General features: G+C 33.0%; 3 protein-coding genes across 3 annotated transcripts in view; 2 read left to right on the top strand and 1 right to left on the bottom strand.

Moving 5' to 3' along the window:
• Positions 1-2,874, top strand: part of LOC110108174 — a 77,916-nt gene extending 75,042 nt beyond the window's left edge. Inside the window, exons 11-13 of the mRNA XM_020838695.2 lie at positions 1,285-1,382; positions 1,493-1,574; positions 2,516-2,874. Coding sequence (XP_020694354.1) covers positions 1,285-1,382; positions 1,493-1,574; positions 2,516-2,599 — 264 coding nt within the window. The 3' untranslated portion in view covers positions 2,600-2,874. The remainder of the gene's footprint in view (positions 1-1,284; positions 1,383-1,492; positions 1,575-2,515) is intronic.
• A 1,442-nt stretch (positions 2,875-4,316) lies between these two features.
• LOC110108170 (pentatricopeptide repeat-containing protein At4g02750) lies at positions 4,317-6,701 on the top strand. The gene has a single exon (XM_020838687.2). The coding sequence runs from the start codon at positions 4,608-4,610 to the stop codon at positions 6,606-6,608; it is 2,001 nt and encodes a 666-aa protein (XP_020694346.1). The 5' UTR covers positions 4,317-4,607; the 3' UTR covers positions 6,609-6,701.
• Positions 6,702-9,350: 2,649 nt separating this feature from the next.
• LOC110108179 (trafficking protein particle complex subunit 13) overlaps positions 9,351-20,972 on the bottom strand; it is a 32,792-nt gene continuing 21,170 nt past the window's right edge. The window contains exons 9-12 of the mRNA XM_028700682.1: positions 17,182-17,298; positions 10,820-10,864; positions 9,837-9,935; positions 9,351-9,721 (exon numbers count right to left, since the gene is read on the bottom strand). Of these exons, the coding sequence (XP_028556515.1) occupies positions 9,701-9,721; positions 9,837-9,935; positions 10,820-10,864; positions 17,182-17,298 (282 nt within the window). The 3' untranslated portion in view covers positions 9,351-9,700. The remainder of the gene's footprint in view (positions 9,722-9,836; positions 9,936-10,819; positions 10,865-17,181; positions 17,299-20,972) is intronic.

The following is a 20,972-nucleotide window of genomic DNA, read 5'->3' as shown; positions in this document are numbered from 1 at the left end:
TACGTATCTGATTGACGGCTAGCCTTAATCGAAAGTTCTCTCTCGTTATTGGGAGGGGTAATTAACTATAGGGGCTTGCGCCTATAGGAAACCAGAACTCAGATCATAAAGTCCTCACAAAATGAGGGCGAAATCTCTGGGTAGTGTCTTATCTACAAACCCATCTGCCTTCCAAAATTTATCCCGGAACTTAGTTCGTTAAAACTCCCTCGCCGAACAAAAAGAAAAAGCAGCGAGCTAGCGGAGGCCGGGGCCGAATTTTCGGAGCCCACACTCCAAAGATATCTACCATAGTGACTCAATACGGTCAACAACCATTTGGTGCGAAATTTTTTTATTCAAACTGGCATGTTGGCCTGCATGTTTATGGAATTTGAGCATATGCCTAGTTAACTAGGCGCTCGCATTTGATGTGAAGAAAGCCCTCATTATTTCTGATAAAAGATGTATGAACAGAGAAAGCCTTTAATAATTTGAAATGATTCATATCTATGAGCCGAGAAAATCTCTAGTAAACTGAAATAAAAAAGCTACTACCCACTTTAGTGCCTTCTGAGCAATGGTGGAATTTGAGAGGGTGGGGTCTCTCTTGAACCCTTGGATATGAGGAAAATCCTATATAGTTATGTATAATATGAAAATTCTACCATTAAATTCTTCTGTAAGCATGCATTTATTGAAGTTTTGACACCTCTAAGTTTATGGGAAGTTATTTTGCACCTTTTTGTTTGAAATTATAATTTCACCACTGCTTTTGAGGCTGTTCTTAGCATTTCCCTCTTTGTAGCCAATACAAAACTAAAGTTTGAACTTTGAAGGGCATGAAAATTTACTCTTTCAAAGTTCGATGTGGTAGACAAGAGATTATTCTGTGCGGACGCCAAACGCAGCTTTACATCCGGATATCAATCAGAATGAGCCATGTCAGCGATACTGAGCCGCGGTACCGAGTAGTACTGAGCCCCGGTGCTGCGGGCTTAAGTATCTGGATGGGGTTCGGCTTCCGCACAGAATAATTTTTCGTGGTAGTAGACTGCATGAAAATGCCATTTTAGACCTATGGAAATTCTTTAGCCATCCCATTCATTTTTTATCAAGTAATACTTTTTTCATTACTCATAGATGCATATATGATATATGTTGTTATATTTCTGTACGTTGGATGACGTGATGATGCTTGATTTTTCCATATGCTTCTCATGCGATATCTTATTGTAAAAAAAATGTGAAGGTACGTCTCATATACAGTTAGTTTTCATTTAATAATGCCAATGATTTTGTCAGGATGACGAGGCATCCTTGTTGCAAAGTCAGCGAGAGGCTGAAATGATGATCATTGAAGCCTATACTGCTCTGCTACTTGCATTCCTGTCGACAGAGAGGTCTGTATTCATCTTTTCTTAAATTCTTCAACCTCCCTACTCTTATTATTAATGCAATTTTTGGTGTAGTTGTAATCATTATTGATGTGGCATTGACTTGCTCTTTGCAGTACGACTGTGAAAGATGCCATTGCACGCTGTCTTCCCAACCAAAGATTACAAATTCTTGTTCCTGTGTTGGAGAGATTTGTGGTAAGTTTTTTGATGCGTGTTTGTCTTTGATTTATTGAAATGATCATTAGCAAGCCCCCATAAATTCTTGTTCCCATGTTGGAGAGATTCGTAGTAAGATTTATGTTGTATGTTTGTCCCAGATCCTAAATTGGGTTGTGGGGAAAGCAAGAAACTAGAAACAAATAGAAGGGAGGCTTGTCCCGTTTTATTCATCATATCCAAAAACTCTCAATAGAGAATTTTTCTAGAAATAAAATGACACCCTCGACTCATAAATTACTTATTGCCTCTAATATGAATTAGTCTCCTAATTAATTTTTTTGAAGGACCAAAATATAAATAGATGTCAAATTTGATTCTTTGATTATTTAAATAGAGATCAAAATTAGCTCATTTGTGAGATCATTTAATCTCTATTTAAAATATCAAAGGATTAAAATGAGATTTTTAATTAGTCAGGAATCATTTTGGGTCTTCATAAAAATAAAGTGATCATTTTGATTCTTATTCCATAAATTACTAATGAATTAAATTACTCATAGTACCCATTGTTGTTTAGCTTGATTAGTGGGAGAGTACGGTTGAGAACCCCCAACACGTGCTTGATTTTCCTCAAGTGGCAGCGCTTCTTAAGTGGGGCCCAATCAAGTGCGGGTTAGAAGGTTTCTAGGGTGGGTGCCTCTTATAGGTCAATCAAGGATTAGTCACGCCGCCAAACGTCCTTTTAAAGAAGGCAGCGGGTGGTATCCCGTTCCAAAAAAAAAAAAACTCATAATGACTTGTTTATTTATTCATAATCTACTCATTATTTATTGATCCTAGGAACACCCCCCCTTCTATCTTCCCATACCCACAGTGACTTCGCAATCACAAGATATTTTATATTAGAAACTTGCATGATTAGAATGTTGGAAAATGACTATTAAAATCGCGTTCTTTACTTCACTTTGTTTTGCCAGGCATTTCATCTGACACTGAACATGATATCTCCTGAAACACATACAGCAGTTGTTAAGGTTATCGAATCTTGCAAAGAATCATAAGAGAAAGTGGCATTCCTGTACAGCTTTAAATCTCCCTTATCATCTCAACAAAATTTTTCTCTCCCCCTTGAATGCACCGGGGAACCAGTTTACCTTGGCTGTTTCAGCTCGGAAAATGATAAGACTTCATTTGCATCTATATTCTTCTTCTATAATATCTGTATTTTCAGCCATGATCAGTTCTTTGGAGGTTTAATCTTTGTTTCTTTCGTCTGTACTTTTTCAGAGCAATGCAATCAAAAGCAATGTAGCGTTTGTACAGTTGTTGATTTTTTTCTGCTCGCCACCTTTTTGACTAACCATTTTCATTTTGAAGGCATGTCATAGTTCTATTAAAGGGGCTTGTTCTTCTGTTCAATAAAAGAAATATATATTTATCATGCTTTTTGTTATTATCTTGTTTATTAATCAAAGATCCTTTTACTAATAATTATGTTTAGTCATGTGGATAAATTATATATTTAAATTATTTTTTATTGATATAATTTTCATTTAAATTATTTTCACAAGAGTACAATGCTAACAAATAACCTTTCTCAAGACAAAAAAGAGGCTTGATGGGAGATGAAGAGTTTATTTGGTGGTGATTATATATATATATTTTTTTTTTTTTTTTTGTAATGGTGATTGTAAAGTTATTGTAAAGAAAATAAATTTTTTTAAAGTTGTTTTAGAAAATAGTTTTTCCTAACATAAAAAATTTAAAAATAATAAAAAAGTAGTGGTAAGAAAAGCATTGAAATTGTCTCAAACAAGGCAAATTATTGTATCTGGTGCTTGGATTCATCTGGATACTAATAAAAACACGTCACGTCACTCAAAAATATCAGGGTCCAGTGCGTCCGGGTGAGGAGGCATCTCTGGATTGGATGTCCGCATGTTAGGTGACCTGACACAATAATTTGCCCTTGAACAGAGAAAGTCTCCATGGAGCGGAAATTTCACCTGCATAAGAGAAAGGTGGCACATGCTTTAACTCTGAGAGAGCTCTGTTAATTTCTTAGCTAATATTTCGTCATGCCTATCAAGAACTTAAATATATAACATCTTTTTTAATTTAATTTACATATAAGATGTGTTTAATCATAAATACACTCCATTTGAAACTAAACAAGGGACGAGTATGAGTGAATTTTAGCCATTTCAATCTTAAATTGGCTCATGTCTTAAAATAATTTCAAAAGATTTCTTTGCAACTTATATTTCACTTGATCTAAAAGTCAACTTTTTATTGTTTAATATATTCCCCTACCCATGTCTATAATTATAATCAAATTCAAACATTATATATAAGTTATTGTTGGTGTTGCCTCGAATTTAGATCGACCTCTATTTGTTTATATCATTTATCATCGTATGTTTCGCAGATAGGTCGAGGGTCCAAGGGGGTAGCGCTCTCTGTCGGGATTCGACCTAAAGATCATAGTATTTCATAACTTAGGAATTCAAATTAATAACTAAAATGATAAATTTTCTTTACTATTTACTAGGAGTAATCACCTAAATATCATAGTATTTAAAAAAAAAAATTTGGTGGGGGAGGCAATTGACTAAAAATCTTTATAATAAAAATTTAAAAATAGGTGAAGATGAACAAATTACCTAAAGAACTTTATAATAAAATTTTTTATTTTTTTTTATGGAGCATGTTGCTCATCATTCAAAAAAAAAAAAACTGATTTTTAAACGATTTTAATTTCTGGGCAAAATCGGGTAGTTGGGCACTCAACTTTTTCAAATAAAAAACGGTTCTTTTTTTTCAAATCGTGATTTCTGCATGCGATCATTTCCCGCTACGGACTATCAAGAACGCTCTGTCTGAAGAGAAAATTGGTTTCCCATCGTTCGTGATGATGCTTGCGGAGGAAGGCATTTCTTCGTTTTTCTTCTTTGATCATTGGCGAGTAAGCCATTGCTTGTGTTTAATGGACATAGTTTAATTCTCCACCGAATTGGAAGAAAGCCGCGACCCGTAATTTTCAAGAATGGCTTGAGAAGGCATCAAGAAATGCTCCCCCGATTACTTTTACATGAGCGATTTATCTCCTTCAATTCTTCCTTCGAAAACCTCTTCTTCAAGATAACGCCATCAATCCGCAGGTTTTCATCTTCTTCAGATGCAGCGCCGGCTCGCCGTGACATATTTTGGTGGAACTCAGCCATCATGCGTTGCTTCAGAAATGGCGAGGTTGAGCATGCATGCAAGATGTTCGAGGAAATGCCTCACAGGAATATTGTGACATGGAATTGTATGATTACTGGGTATGTGAAGAACTTTAGGTTGGTGGATGCACAGTCTATTTTTGATTTGATGCCGCATAGGAATGTTGTTTCTTATGCTGCTTTGATGACTGGTTATCTGCAAGATGGTCGAGTAGAGGAAGCACGCAATCTGTTTGATAATATTCCTGAAAGAAATGTTGTCTGCTGGAATTCATTGATTTCTGGGTATATCAGCAATGGGAGGATCAGAGAGGCTAGGAAACTCTTTGACAATATGCCATCAAGGAATAGTGTATCCTGGTGCATAATGGTTTCAGGTTATATTCACCAAAAGAAGTTGGATCAAGCTTTCAATTTATTCAAGCAATCACCTTTTCACCCTACTACTCTTTGCAATGCTCTACTGTCAGGATATATTGATCTTGGATGCCTCAAGGAAGCAGAGTATTTGTTTGCAAGAATGGAATCGAGAGATGCCGTATCTTGGAATTCCATGATCACCTGCTATTCAAGAGCTGGAAATATGGAACTGGCTCAACAACTGTTCAATGAGATGCCAGAAAAGGATGTTATTTCATGGACTGCTATAATCCGCGGTCACTTACAGAATGGAAATGTCAACCATGCATCAAGATTATTTGAAGAGATGCCTAGCCGCGATGTCATGTCCTGGAACACGATGGTGGGTGGATTTGTTCAGAATGGCTTGCTCGATGATGCGCTTAATTTGTTTGATAAGATGCCTAATAGGGATATAGTGTCATGGAATACAATTTTGCAAGGCTTTGTTCATAACAATGATGTGGTTAATGCAAGGAGATGGTTTGAAAACATGCCACAAAGGAGTGAAACCTCTTGGAATACATTGATTTCTGGATATCAAACTATAGAGGCTCTTGGTTTATTTTGTGATATGGTGAAGGAAGGATTCAAGCCTGACCAAGTGACACTAGTGATAGTAATTTCAGTATGTGGCTCTCTAGTTGCTCTTGGATGGGGACGAATGCTTCATCTATATGTCATTAGAGCTGGTTATGAACATGATATATTAGTAACAAGTTCATTGATTTCCATGTACTCAAGGTGTGGCTTTGTTGAGGATTCTAGTAATGTGTTTCATAGCATGTCGAAGCGAGACACAATTGCTTGGAATGCCATGATTTCAACTTATGCTTACCATGGATTTGCTAAGGAAGCCATTGAACTTTATAAAAAGATGATTCAGAGTAACTTTCATCCAGACCATGCTACATTTCTGAATCTGCTGTTGGCTTGTTCTCATAAGGGGCTAATTGATGAAGGATTTAGGTACTTTATCTCCATGAAAGAGGAATGGAAGCTTGCTCCGAGAGCTGAGCATTATTCGTGTCTTGTGGATCTCCTTGGAAGACATGGATTCATTGACCAGGCTTACAAACTCACAGAGAAAGTGCCTGAAGATGTTCAGACAAATTCATGGGAAACTTTACTGAGTGCATGCCAAGTTCATCAGCATCTGGAAGTTGGAGAGCTCACAGCAAAAAGAGTTTTTGATAAGAAGCATTCTGATGGAGGAATGCATGTATTGTTATCGAATATTTATGCTGCTAAGGGGAAGTGGAGTGAAGCATCACAGATCAGAGCACTGATGAGAGAACAAGGATTGAAGAAAGAAACTGGATGCACTTGGATTGAGGTAAAGGGAAAGATTTTTTATTTTGTGTCTAATGATAGATCTCATCCTCAAGTTGAACAGATTTGCAGGGAATTAGACTCTATTTTCTTCATGTTGGAGGGGATTTGCTGATGTGAATATACCTGAACAGGCAATCAACATCATCATCCACACTCTTATTCCTGACTATCTAGGGTTGGATAATTCAATATTCAAGTTTGTCAATGAGTACTTTGAACTTTTTTTTTCAGATTTTTTTAATTCAAAATCATCACATTCAAATATATAATCTAAGCTATATAGTTTAACAATTAAATTAATAACCACAATATAAATTTGTACAAGTGTAACAAACATTGTAGAAAAGATTTGATGAAGTAATGTGAATAAGTATTAACATCCATGACAGTAGGGATATGCTCTCATGATCTAATATTTAAAACTATCTAGATTAAGGATATTATGATTTCGGTTTTGTTTGGGATGATTTTCTTACTGCTTCATAAAGGGGCTTTGTAGTGCAAAATTTTGCTTTAAAAAACAATAAGAAAGCTGTTTTAAACGAACCCTTCGGCATGTTTAATCAACCAAGCGGATCTTGTCTATTAACGATGAGATCCAAGTGAGGGATTTTGATGTACCACGAGGTGCCTTAAATTAAAATCATAAGCAGATCTAATAAACTTCAAATTGCAATGCAATTGAAAGAGTGTTGAGCATTAGGATTAATAATATATTTGGGATGATTGTAGCGTTTTGTAAGGTTGCTTGTAAAGTTGTTGGAGAGAAAGTAACTTCAATACTGTGGTTGTAGAAAGCAGTTTTTCACCACAAAATTTTTTAAAAAATGACGAGAAAGCAGCTTTCAAATGAAGTTATAGTTTTTATTTAAAAAGTAAACAATTAGAAAGTTTTCCCAAATAGAAGAAATTATTAAGTGCGGACGCCGAAGTTCGAAGGCCAATCAGAACGTGCTTCATTACCCAATATACAGTTCTGTATTGGTTCAGTACACAATTGTGTATCAATATACAAGTGTATATTAATGACATAGCATGCTTTGATTGGCCTCTGGACGTCGTTCGGTGTCCGCACATAATAGTTTCTCCCCAAATGGACTCTTAATGTGATTTTATTAGCTTCACGACAGTACGAATATGAAAATAATAATTTCTCAATTTGGTAAAAGATAGTTTGTTAATTTTCCTGAATTGTGTATTCAAATAACTTTGTAACTATTTGAGGGCTTGTTCCTCAATTAGGTAGAGACTTAGGGAGCAACGAAATTGAGGATTTAGTTGACTTTAAAATGGTTTGAGAATTTATGTCTCAATGATAGAGCAAGTCTACTTTGAATCCTTAAACTTATAATTTTATCTTATGAGGGGTTCATGCCGACTTGATTTGAGATTAGTGCACATATGAAAGAATTTTGTCCCTAAACTCAACAGAGTCTTGAAATCATTAATAAGAATTCATAAAACATTTATATATGTCAATTTTTTATGACATTTATGCGGGTGATTATTGATAAATGCCTAAATATTTTTATTATTATGCCATACAGATACAGTTTACGGTAAATGTCTTCTTTATTTTGAATTTATTCTCTAATAAATATCACATATTTTTTATTATTTAAATATAATAGAAATATAAGCTTGAATTGGGGCAGCTTTCTTATTATTTTTTAAAATAATTTTTTAATACCAAATTTTCTTGAGAAAAAAAAAACCTTTTTATTAAAAAATTACTTTAGAAAACCGTCTCAAACAAAGTCAAAATTTTGTACTTATCCTAATCAAAACTTAATCACAAACAATTGAACCAGTTTGAAAAGAAATTTCAATAGATAGATGCCTTTGAATTATAATTTTTTTTTTTTTTGAACTTATTTGTGTCATGTATTATAGTGCGTTTGCTCGTGCGTATGTATGTGGGTGCGTGAGGAGGTCAAGATGTTGAAAACTTTAAATTATGTTTTTAAAAAATAATAATAAAATGCTAAAAACTCCTTCATAAATTTCAAAAACATTAATTTGTTTTTAAATGTGAAAACCAGAAAAAAAAAACAAATAGAATTTTTTTTAATTAGAAATAAAAATAAATATAAAAACAAAAGAGGGCCCAAGATTCCTTTTGGCATGAAGGAATTGAGAAGAGGAATTAAAAAAAAAAAAACAGGAAATTGAAATGAAACTAGCCAATGAATTGAATTGAGATTCATTTTGCTTTATTTTTAATTAAAAAAACTAGAGTTTTTTTTTTTTTTTTTACTTCTATATATATAAGGAAGAAAAGCAAATCCCAAACAAATAACTCAATATTCCTTCATTTTTTTTTTTCATCAAAGAGAAACTTTAGGGAAAACGTATTATTTATTTTTACATGTTTAATTTATCTTTCCTATCATTTTAGTTAGAATATAATTAAAATATGTCATTTTTATATTATTTAATTTAAATGATGTGAAATTATATGATTATGAATAAATTTGATAATATGAGTTACAAAATATATGATAAAATAGCAAAATATTAAGATAAATGTAACTAATAGAATAAATATCATAAAAATTTGATAAATGTCAGTTTCTTAGACCATCTAAATAAAAATTGAATAGAAAAATGAAACTCTTACAATGTGAACGTATGAAGAATCCAACCGACTGAAAGAACAAAATGAAACTCTTACAATAAATGCTTAAGAACAGAATGAACAAATTTATCAAAAAAAAATGCGATAAAACAAAAATTTATCTGACTGCGTTGATTTATTAAAGACTTGAGAAGACATTTAGTTTAAAACAAAGAAAACTTATTAATAAACCCAAAGAATAGGAGACGGGTGCAGCTTTTTATAAAGGAGATTATAAAGATCCCATGAAAAAAATATATTTTTTTAAAATTGTTACAGAAAGTAGCTTCATAACACTAATTTATTGAAAACAGTAAAAAAGCTGTGGCCAAACACAAATTGTTATTGCGGCCTGAAAAACAAAATACTAAGAAAGTTATCCATCCCAAATGAAGCCCTTAGACAATAGAACTTGTGCAATAGATTAGATACAAAATTGAATAATGCAAGCCTACTATCACCTCAATAAAGGCTTTATCACATTAAATGGAATTCAGTTGATTGCTTGCAGGAAATTAACAAATACATGGTGGAAAAACATCTACTCCTCTCAAGATTTATCATCAAGAAGCAAGCATCCACAAAATTCAATCTGAATCCACAAAAATCTGCAATATGTAATCCCTATTACTAACTAAATAATAATAATCCGACAGAAATTTAGTTCAGAATTTCATTCATTTTGATAAAGATTTTGCAGAATGAAAGAGGGCATATACTAACCTCAACATCTGGTAATGGATCATATATTCTACTTTCCCTTGTATCATAAATTGTGATTCCTGAGATCTTCTGAACACCCGCTCTAATGGCAATCATGTTCTGTATGAACAAATGGCAAAGTCAAGTGGCATGTAGCGTCAAAATAACTCAAGCAAATTAAGGCTTTGTTCCTGCTTGTTGAAGCAACTTTTTAGTATAAAAATTAATTTTTTTCTACAAGAAAGCTGCTTTAAGAAGTGGTAAGAAAGCCGTCCCAAACAAAGCTTAAACCGTTCACTAGATGACTGACTAGGGTGGTTACATGGAGATTACTTTTTGCGATTCAATCAGAACAGACAAAAAATAAAATACTTCATAATCTAAATAACTGTTGATATATTAAGACTTTATTTGAGACGATTTTCTTATTATTTTTTAAAGCAACTTTCTAATAAAAAATAAAAAAATTTATACTAAAAAGTTGCTTTAAAAAATAGTAAGAAAGTCGTCCCAAACGGAGCCTAAGTTAAGATTTCTTGGTTAGTAAAGAATTTAAGATAAATCAATTTTCCTAATTTATCATCATTATGACTACCCTTATCCTACTAATTAGTTTAAGTTAAATGAATCCCATGGAATAAGCTCAAATTTGTGCATTTTTTTCTTTCTCACAACTTTCTAACCATTGGTTACGTTTTTACTCTTTCATAATAATCCTTCCATTGCGATTTTATCTATCATCTTAATTTATCTACCCCTGTTTTTTGTATTAAGTAGTGCATGGTAACAATCTGCACGCAGGAAAGGGAGTTCATAAAACTTAAGAATTCTCAAAGCAGAATACGGACGTTAAATCAGTGCTTTAATAGAAGTAATGGCAGCGCATTAGTTAAAAATAAATATAAGACCGATCGTCAATAGCAAAGGATCCCTTCCATTCACACACAGTCAATTTAAAATAATAATAATAATAATAAACATGTATTAAAGTGCAGCCGCCTCACCAAGCTAAACTCTGTAGAACTGTAAGCCTCCAATGGCTGAAGTACCTGTACAAATTGTAGATTTCGTCAAGAATAGCAATGCCTGAAAAATGCTTCAAAATCTATTAAAACATGCGAGAACTATGCAGTTTTCGTACAGCCAAGTCTAATTTCCACTGCATGTAAAAAATTTACAAGGAAATGGAACGCTATATAAAATACAAGCATTAATTGCAGCACAGCACTCTCTTAGCGTGTCAAGCCCGCAGTTACTAAGATGCAGCAAAAGGGTATCATATTTTATGTTATTTAAACATCATTGCTATTAAAATACATGTTCGTTTAATTAAGATATCAAAGATAATTATGATATATTGTATGTCATTCAGTATTATTGTATTAAAAGATATTTATACTATAAAAATTATTACCAATTGGTTTGATGTTGTGCCATTCAGTATTATTGCCTGATTTTAAAAAGCACTTGTTACTTTATAAATTCAAAAGCTGCTGAAGAATAAATAGACTAACTTGAACAGATATTGTATAAGCATACTTTGTTCTGAGCAGCTTCATTACAATAGAAAAAAAAATCCTTATCTACACAAAAATGTGATTCCATAAAAAATAAATAATTAAAAATATAAACATAAATTAATCCAATATTCTACAGACACCATAAAAAGGATGGCAGGATAAGCTTCAAAAACAGCTTAAAATAAGGTAAAACATAAAGGACAGATGCCTGGCTAGCGGAAGCGGCCGATAACCAAGATATGCAGAAGCACTGTCAACACCAACGTATGCAATGACAATTTTCTTCTGAGGAAAAACCAAGTGTGCTGCAAGCCCCACTCCATGGAAGCATATAAGCCTCAGCAACTGCTGGATTTTGGTTTCACTGATGAAGAACAACGGGAACTGGTGATTAAGTGTATTGTTAGACGTTTAGCTTACCTCAATTAAGATTGCCGATATTATTTGAATTAGCTTCAAACAATTACTAATGCTATTTAGAAACAACATTATGTATTTGACAGATCCCCCAAAGTGGTGTGGCATTCTTAGCATCACTGCAGTTCAACGTCAGAAAAAGATCCTAGGACATCTGTACAATAATGAAACTCAAGATTCTTCCCATTGATTCTTCCTTCTCCCAGCCTTTCTTTCAATTAAGTGTTCATTTACAGAAATTCATCACCCATTCTCTGTACCTCTAATTCTACGCCTCTAGTGAATTCAGTGACAGAGGAAAAAAATTTTTATGTGAGAGCACAAATTATAAATACTAAAAAACCATCAACATTTTTCATCCAAACTTGACATTGACATTGGCGGTTTAAAAATTTTTTTGTTAGACTTGTTATAAAAAAAGATAAATTATATAATAAAAAAACTTACAATCAAGAGCACATGATATTCATATTCTTCTTACATGACGCCTATAGTTTCTCCCTCCGAATCTTTACATTTTGAAATCATTGTACAATTACTTCATTATTAATACTATTAAAGATATCTTTTTTTTAATATAAGTAATCAATCAATATTTCATCCAAGAGTCTCCCATCCTATTGCACAATTGATTCTTTACAATTTTCATAGCAGAAAATGCTTATTAAATTGTTGTTGTAGTAATTAGCAATATCATAGCAAGTTTTAAGAGTAAGAACACCAAAAGGTAAATATCATTTTTCTTAGTTTCCACCCTTTTTTGTGCAAACTCTAGTGGAGTATCGGAAGACCTAGCCACACAATCCTGCAATCGTGCGCATGCAATATCAACGAAATTTTTCGCTAAAATGTCTCTAACCTTTTCTAAACTAGGCCAACACATCATGATGAAAAATAAAAAAAAAAATTAAGAACTCAAGTACTTTACAAATAAATAAATGCAACTCTACTCAATGTTCAACTCCCTTTACACATGCATCACTTATATAAAGGAGCTTCAAGGAACCAGTCACAAAAATTCAAATAAAAAATAATTGATTTATGCAACCATGTTCAAGTTGTTATAATAAGATTTTATTAGACATTGCAGCTTTCAGCTTACATAATACCTAATATGACAGGTTGCTACAAGCAATAACTTCAAATTAATGAATAAGGAGATAAAATGTATAGGATCCTATGCATTGAATGATAATTTTTTCAAGAATCCAATATCATCAAATAGTTTTTCAACATTCTATAAATGGCTTTACTGAACTGACATACAATAAATAGGCACATAATTCATTAAATGCTATGAATAGTAAATTTAAACAAATATTACGATATTATAAAACACACAACACTAACCTCGCTTACTTTTCAAATATCTTTTATACAACAACAACAACATCATCAAGCCTTTATCCCATTACGTCGTGTTGGCTACATGAATCCTTTTTCTCCATTATGTCTTGTTAAAAGTCAAATTTTTATTAAAATCTAATAAATAAAGGTTATTTCTAACATTTTCTAACCAGTCTTTTTTAGGTCTATCTCTACCTTTTTAAACATAAGCCAAATCTAATACATCTATTTTCCTAACCGGATCATGGGAAGGTCGTCATTTTATGTGACCAAACCATCAAAGGCGACTCTCTCTAGTCATATTTTCCACTGGAGCTATTCTAATCTTTTCACGTATATGCTCATTTCGTGTACTATCTCTAAGGGCAAAGCCACTCATTCACTTGAGCATCCTCATTTCTGCAACACAACTTAATATTATGCATCTCTTTTACTGGCCAATATTTTGCACCATAAAACATGGCAGGTCTCACCATCATTTTATAGCATTTTCCCTTAAGTTTGAGGGGAATTTTTCTATCACACAACAAACTCGACACATTCCTCCACTTCAACCATCCAACATGAATTATACTAATAATATCTCCATCTATTTCACCATCATTCTGAACAACAGACCCAATATATCTAAAACGTGTACGCTTATTAATGACTTAATCGCCCAAAGTCACAATCCCCTAACTATATCTATTACTATTAAAATTACATTCCATATATTCAATTTTAGATCTACTCAAATGAAAATATTTAGACTATGGTTGACCTCCATAATTCAAGTTTACCTTCAACTCTCTCTCTAGTCTTATCAACAAGAAGAATATCATCAACAAAAAGCATACACCATGGTACAACCTCTTCCAAATATCTAGTGAGAACACTCATGACTAAAGATAAAAAGATAAGGGCTTAAGGATGATCCTTGATGTAATCCAACTGAAATAGGAAATTACTTTGTCAAACCACCTTGTGTTTGAACACAAGTAACAACTCCTACATACATATCCTTAATGACTTGAATATAAGCATTATTAACCCATTTCTTTTCTAGCACTCTCCATAACATTCTCTTGAAACTTTATCATATGCTTGATCTAAATCAATAAATATCATATGTAGATCATCCTTATTCTCTCTATACTTCTCCATCAAACCTCTCAACAAATGTATAGCTTCTATAGTAGACTTACCCGGCATGAATCCAAATTAATTTTGAGAAACATTACTATCATGCTACAACCTATGCTTCATAACTCTCTCTCATAGTTTTAAAGTGACACATTAATTTAATTCCTCTAGAATTTGCACAATCTTGTGCATCACCTTTATTCTTAAAAATAGGAATCAACAAACTCATTCTCTACTCATCTGGCATCTTTTTAGTCTTCAAAATAATATTAAAAAGATTAGTAAGCCAAGAAATTCCTTCATCTCTTAAGCATCTTAATACTTCTATCGGAATATTATCAGGTCCAATAGCTTTTCCACAATTCATTTTCTTTAAAGCCTCAATAACTTCGGTTTTACTAAGACGCCTAAAAAAATAAAAAAAATTATTTTTATTTAGGGTGCTAAGGTCACTAAAGACAATCATATTCTCACAATCTTCATTAAAAGGTTTACTAAAATATCTCATCCACCTTTGTTAAATATCCTCTTCTAATAAAAAAACTTTTTGATTTTCATCCTTAATGCACTTCACTTAAACTAAATCTTTACTACACCTATCTCTCTATTTGACTAACTTATACATATATCTTTCGTCCTCCTTAGTATCTAATCTATTATATAAATCATTAAAAATTAAAATCTGTGCATCGCACATTGCTTTCATAGACTCCTTACAGGCCTCTTTATAAATTTCCATGTTATTAGAATTTTTACATATAAACTAATTTTTATAATAAATCTTCTTATTTTTTATCTTTTCTTATATATTTTGATTTCACCACCAACTATTTTTATCATTAGGAGCTTCTCCTTTTAATATTCCAAACTCATATTTTATAATATTCTTAATATCACTAGCTACTTTTTTCCACGTAGCATTAGCTTCCTCATGCACAAATAAAATCTTAAGATCTAAAATAGTAGTCTCAAAAATATTTTTTTTAATATTTTTAAATGTCCTCATCTAATCCTAGAATAATATTTTACTTTATTTTTTATTTTTTGCCCCTTCATCTTAAAGTCAAAAACTAATAAATGATATTGGGTACATAAACTTTCACTCAGAATAACTTAACAATCTTAGTAATATAAACGATCTATTTTCTTATAAGAAAATATCAATTGAGTTTTACTATATCCATTCTTATAAGTGATGAGATGTTCATCCTTTTTTTTTAAATAAGGTATTAATAATCTTAAAATCATAAGCTAAAGAAAAATCTAATATGGTTTTACCACTTTCATTAGTTATTTCAAATTCATAGTCATCATGTGCTTTTAAAATCATCTACCTCTCTCTCTACCAACATGTCGATTTAAATCTCCTCCAATAAAAACTCTTTCTTCAAAAAATACCTTTTGTATTAATTTTTCTAAGTCATTCCAAAATTTTAATTTAGAACACATATCCAAACTTACTTGAGGAGCATAAGCACTTATAATATTAATAAGTTTAGCATAAAAATAATCTTTAAAATTATAATTATATCTTCAATTATATTAATTTTCATAACACTATCCTTCAAACTCTTATCAATAATCACACCTACACCATTTCTAGTATGACTCTTACCATAATATCATAATTTAAATCCTAAACTATCAATCTTAGCATGAATGAGCCAAAAACAATTAAGATTATTGCCTTAATAGTAATAGACAAAAAACCAACTTGTATTCTTTGTTTTAAGTGAAAGAACAAGTAATTGAGGCAATTCGCATACAACAAGTAGAATACATGCTTCAGACAATTGGGTTCGGACAATTGCATGTGGGCTCTATCATGCGTGCTAGGCGCGATTGAACGAAGAGGGTAGGCGGGCTATCGGACGTTGGGTTAGAGGCGAATGTCGGGCAATTTCATGTGGGGTTCGCATGGGTTGGAGGCACGCAGGACAGAAGCAAGGCGAAACGTGGAGTCGCAAGCACTAGGTTAGGGCTCAGGTTCGACAATTAAAACAGAGGCATTGGGCTAGGAACGGGCAAGGCGGTGGAAGGTGGTTTCGATCTTGTTTGCAAACAGGCCAGTCGACGCTGGAAGTGGGTTCTGAGGGAGATCCAGACGGTGACTGTCATGAGGAAGTTGGTCCAGTGAACAGAGATTTGCGTGCGCGAGTCGGAGTAGAGCGTAGGCAGGTGGTTGCACGAACTAAGTGAAGGCAGGGAGCAAAGTCAGTTAATCAATGCAAGCATGACAGAGCAATTGAAATCAGCATCAGTTTCTCTTCTATTCTCCGTCTTTTTATTGATTGAGTTAACGAACGAATGCGTCCTTTTCGAAAGGATACATTCGCTCGACTCTGGAACAACCATTTTATTATTATTATTTTTACTAGTCAACACTCATTCGTCCATTTCAGCGGCCCTCATCTGCACAGTTGTCATGTCAAATCCAAACAAACATCACATATAACTTCTATCGAAAAAAAGGCTGTTTAGGGAATGAATTACACAGTACACAGATTCCACATAAAATCACTACAATATTACCGCACGATGGCTCGTTTCAAACATCATAGAGACATGTAATAAGCAAAGAAAATTTACATCATAGTAAGACTACTATAATTTAATTCAAAATATTGATGAAGTGTTTTCATGATGCAAAAACCAACCTAAATGCAGATAAACAATAATTAAATCTCGGTTTCAACATGTAGGACAAGATTATCAGAATAAGAAATTACAATAGATAAATTGACTGGTACGAGTGGAAACACTATCATGTAAGGCTATATTCGAAACAAGATAACTGCATCAAATTATTGAGATTGATATGAACTTCATTCTAAACAAAAGCTTTTTAATAGCTTTAAATCATTCGACTTCATTTAATAGTTGCTCAAATAGCATTTAACGAGATCTAAGAAAATGAATCCTAAAAAGTGCAATCAACTACGTAGACAGAAGCATACCACTTTCTGGATACCATCAATCATAACAACCTTTGGTAAACTGGAACTTCCTTGAGATATCGTAACTTCAAAAGGGCCAGCAGTTCTATCCAACTGGTTTGAAAGTTTTAAGCTCACCTGCAGGAATATAGACCATGGTACAGAGATCAGAGTTTTCTATGATCGTCATGAATGTAGAGACCAGGAAACTGGATATTTGTTTTGACATCCACCAAAAAAGACACCTTATTATCAACTTTTCTAGCTGGAACAACTAACTGAAAGCATATGTAACTACAATTAACGAAAGATTCTAATACAGCCTAAACAATACTAGAAAAAAAAATAATGAACATCAAATATTAATTTTCCATCTAACTGTTGCAAAGTCCAAAATACACTTTTGGATCTGATCAATGATTTCAATCAGTAAAACTTAGATAGAACAACTGTGTCCCCGAACATGATTTAATAAAATTAATTTAAAATAAATAACTATATGAAAAAATTCAAAACTGCAAAAAAACTGCGTTGCATGCCAAAGAAATTCTAATAATTGAAGAATGTGGGAACTTCAATTTCATTTTAATCTCTAGAATTTTGCACACACCCAATTAACGAAAGATTTTTACAATAAAAAAAATTAAGGAGGCAGTTACCATAGGGCCTGACCAAGGCAAGAAACAACACTATTAAGGTAAAGAAGTACAACAGTTGTCCTCAAGCATTTAGAAGAACATCAATGCAATGATGTTATCAAGGCAATCAGAACGATGACAACAATGTGGAGCACCAGTGATCATGATAATATATATCAGCTCTATGTGCATTAATGGCAAGTGATAGCATGCTTGATAACATCCCTACACAAAAGTTAGCACGAACGAAGTGCTCCATGTACATAGGACGAGTAATGGTGCATTTTCAACGATAGCCATGAGAGGTGACTCACTGTTGACGGCATCTTCAAATGACAGTAAGTGATAGTATGTCTTCAACATCAGCAACATCAACCGTCATTGATGGGTGATAACACATCCTCTTTTTTGATTTTATGTCATGTCATCACAAGCAACATCTGAGTGTGAGCAACGAGTGGAGACACATTATCAACAAGCAGCAATCTAGAACATCCATCAAAGCTCAAAAAATTACTCCTCTAAATGGATTTTTTTTTTTTTTTTTTTGTTAATTTTGTAGACTTATAGAGGCCTAATTTGGTCACATATGGTCCAAATTTCACTTCTACCCAAAATGAATTAAGGAGATTGCAATCACCGAACAACAACAACAACATCAAGCCTTTATCCCTTTACGTGGGGTCGGCTACATGAATCTTTTTTCTCCATTGTGTCCTATTAAAAGTCAAATTCTCGTTTAAATCTAATAAAGAAAGGTCATTCCTAATATTTTTTAACCAAGTCCTTTTAGGTCTACCCCTACCTTTCTTAACATAAGTCAAATCTAATACCTCTACTCTCCTAACCGGGTCATCGGAAGGCCGCCTTTTTTATGTGACCAAACCATCTAAGGTGACTCTCTCTAATCTTATCTTCTACTGGAGCTACTCCAGCCATTTCACGTATATGCTCATTTCGTATCCTATCTCTAAGGGTAAAGAACCTCATCCACCTGAGTATCCTCATCTCTGCCACACTTAACTTAGTATTATGCTTCTCTTTTAATGGCCAACTTTCGGCACCATAAAGCATTGCAGGCCTCACTACCATCTTATAGAATTTTCCCTTAAGTTTGAGGGGTATATTTTTATCACATAACAAGCCCGATGCATTCCTCCACTTCAACCATCCAACTTGAATTCTGCTGATAATATCCCCATCTATTTCACCATCACTCTGAACAATAGATCCAAGATATCTAAAACGTGTACTCTTATTAATGACTTGATTGCACAAAGTCGCAATCCCCTCACTAGATCTATTACTACTAAAATTACATTCCATATATTCCGTTTTCGATTTACTCAAGCGAAAGAAGGTTGATCTCCATAATTCAAGTTTACCTTCAACTCCCTCTCTAGTCTTATCAACAAGAAGAATATCATCAGCAAAAAGCATACACCAAGGTACATCCTCTTGCAAATGTCTAGTGAGAACATCCATGACTAAAGCAAAAAGATATGGGCTTAAGGATGATCCTTGATGTAACCCAACCGAAATAGGGAAATACTTGGTCAAACCACCTTGTGTTTGAACACAAGTAATAGCTCCTGCATACATATCTTTAATGATTTGAATATAAGCATTATTAACTCCTTTCTTTTCAAGAACTCTCCATAGCACTTCTCTTGGAACTTTATCATATGCTTTTTCTAAATCAATAAATATCATATGCAGATCCTCCTTATTTTCTCTATATTTCTCCATCAAACCTCTTAATAAATGTATGGCTTCCATAGTCGACCTACCCGGCATGAATCCAAATTGATTTTGAGAAACATTAGTATCACGCCGCAACCTATGCTCCATAACTCGCTCCCATAGTTTTAAAGTATGACACATTAACTTAATACCTCTATAATTCGCACAATCTTGTACATCACCTTTATTCTTAAAAATAGGAATTAACACACTCATTCTCCACTCATCTGGCATCTTCTTAGTCTTCAAAATAGTATTAAAAAGTTTAGTAAGCCATGAAATTCCTTCATCTCCTAAGCATTTCCACACCTCTATTGGAATATCATCAGGTCCAACAGCTTTTCCACCCTTCATTCTATTTAAAGCCTCTCTAACTTCAGTTTTACTAATACGCCGATAAAAACAGAAATCTTTACTTTCATTTAGGGTGCTAAGGTCACTATAGTCAATCTTATTATCACAATTTTCATTAAAAAGTTTAGCAAAATATCTCATCCACCTTTGTTGAATATCATCTTCTAAGAAAAGTATTTTTTGATCTTCATCCTTAATACACTTCACTTGAACTAAATCCTTACTACTCCTATCTCTTTGTTTGGCTAACTTATACATATATCTTTCTCCCTCCTTAGTATTTAATCTATTATATAAATCGCTAAAAGCTAATGTCTTTGCATCGCATATGGCTTTCTTAGCATCCTTACGAGCAACTTTATATATTTCCCAATTATCGGAATTTTTAAAATTAAACCAATTTTTATAACAAAGCTTCTTATTTTTTATCTTTTCTTGCACATTAGGATTCCACCACCAACTATTTTTACTATTAGGAGCTTTTCCCTTTGATACTCCAAGGACATCTTTTGCAATATTCTTAAGATCACTAGCCACTTTTTCCCACATAATATTAGCATCCTCATGCACAGACAAAATCTTAAGATCTAAAATCTTACTCACAAAAATATTTTGGTTAATATTCTTTAAATGCCCCATCTAATCCTAGAAAATTATTTTACTTTATTTTTTATTTTATGCCCCTTTATCTTAAAGTCCAAAACTAATAATCGATGTTGGGTACATAAACTTTCACTCGGAATAACTTTACAATCTTTGCAATCTAAACGGTTTAATTTTCTAATAAGAAAATAGTCAATCTGGGTTGTACTACATCCATTTTTATAAGTGATGAGATGCTCATTCCTTTTCTTAAATAAGGTATTAGCAATTGAAAAATCATAAGCTAAACAAAAATCCAATATGGTCTTGCCACCTTCATTCGTCGTTCCAAATCCATGGCCACCATGAATGCTTTTAAAATCATCTACCTCTCTACCAACATGTCCATTTAAATCTCCTCCAATAAAAACTCTTTCTTCAAGAGGTATATTTTGTATTAATTCTTCTAAGTCATTCCAAAAATTTAATTTAGAA

This window comes from Dendrobium catenatum, unplaced genomic scaffold, assembly GCF_001605985.2.
Source record: "Dendrobium catenatum unplaced genomic scaffold, ASM160598v2 fragScaff_scaffold_1574, whole genome shotgun sequence".
NCBI classification, from domain to species: Eukaryota; Viridiplantae; Streptophyta; class Magnoliopsida; order Asparagales; family Orchidaceae; genus Dendrobium; species Dendrobium catenatum.
The sequence above is the reverse complement of the archived record's forward strand: the minus strand, read 5'-3'. Positions and strand labels throughout refer to the sequence as shown.

What these genes read in the sequence shown, in the direction of transcription:
- LOC110108170 (XM_020838687.2), top strand. Translation starts at nt 4,608, where the DNA reads ATGCTCCCCCGATTACTTTTACATGAGCGATTTATCTCCTTCAATTCT.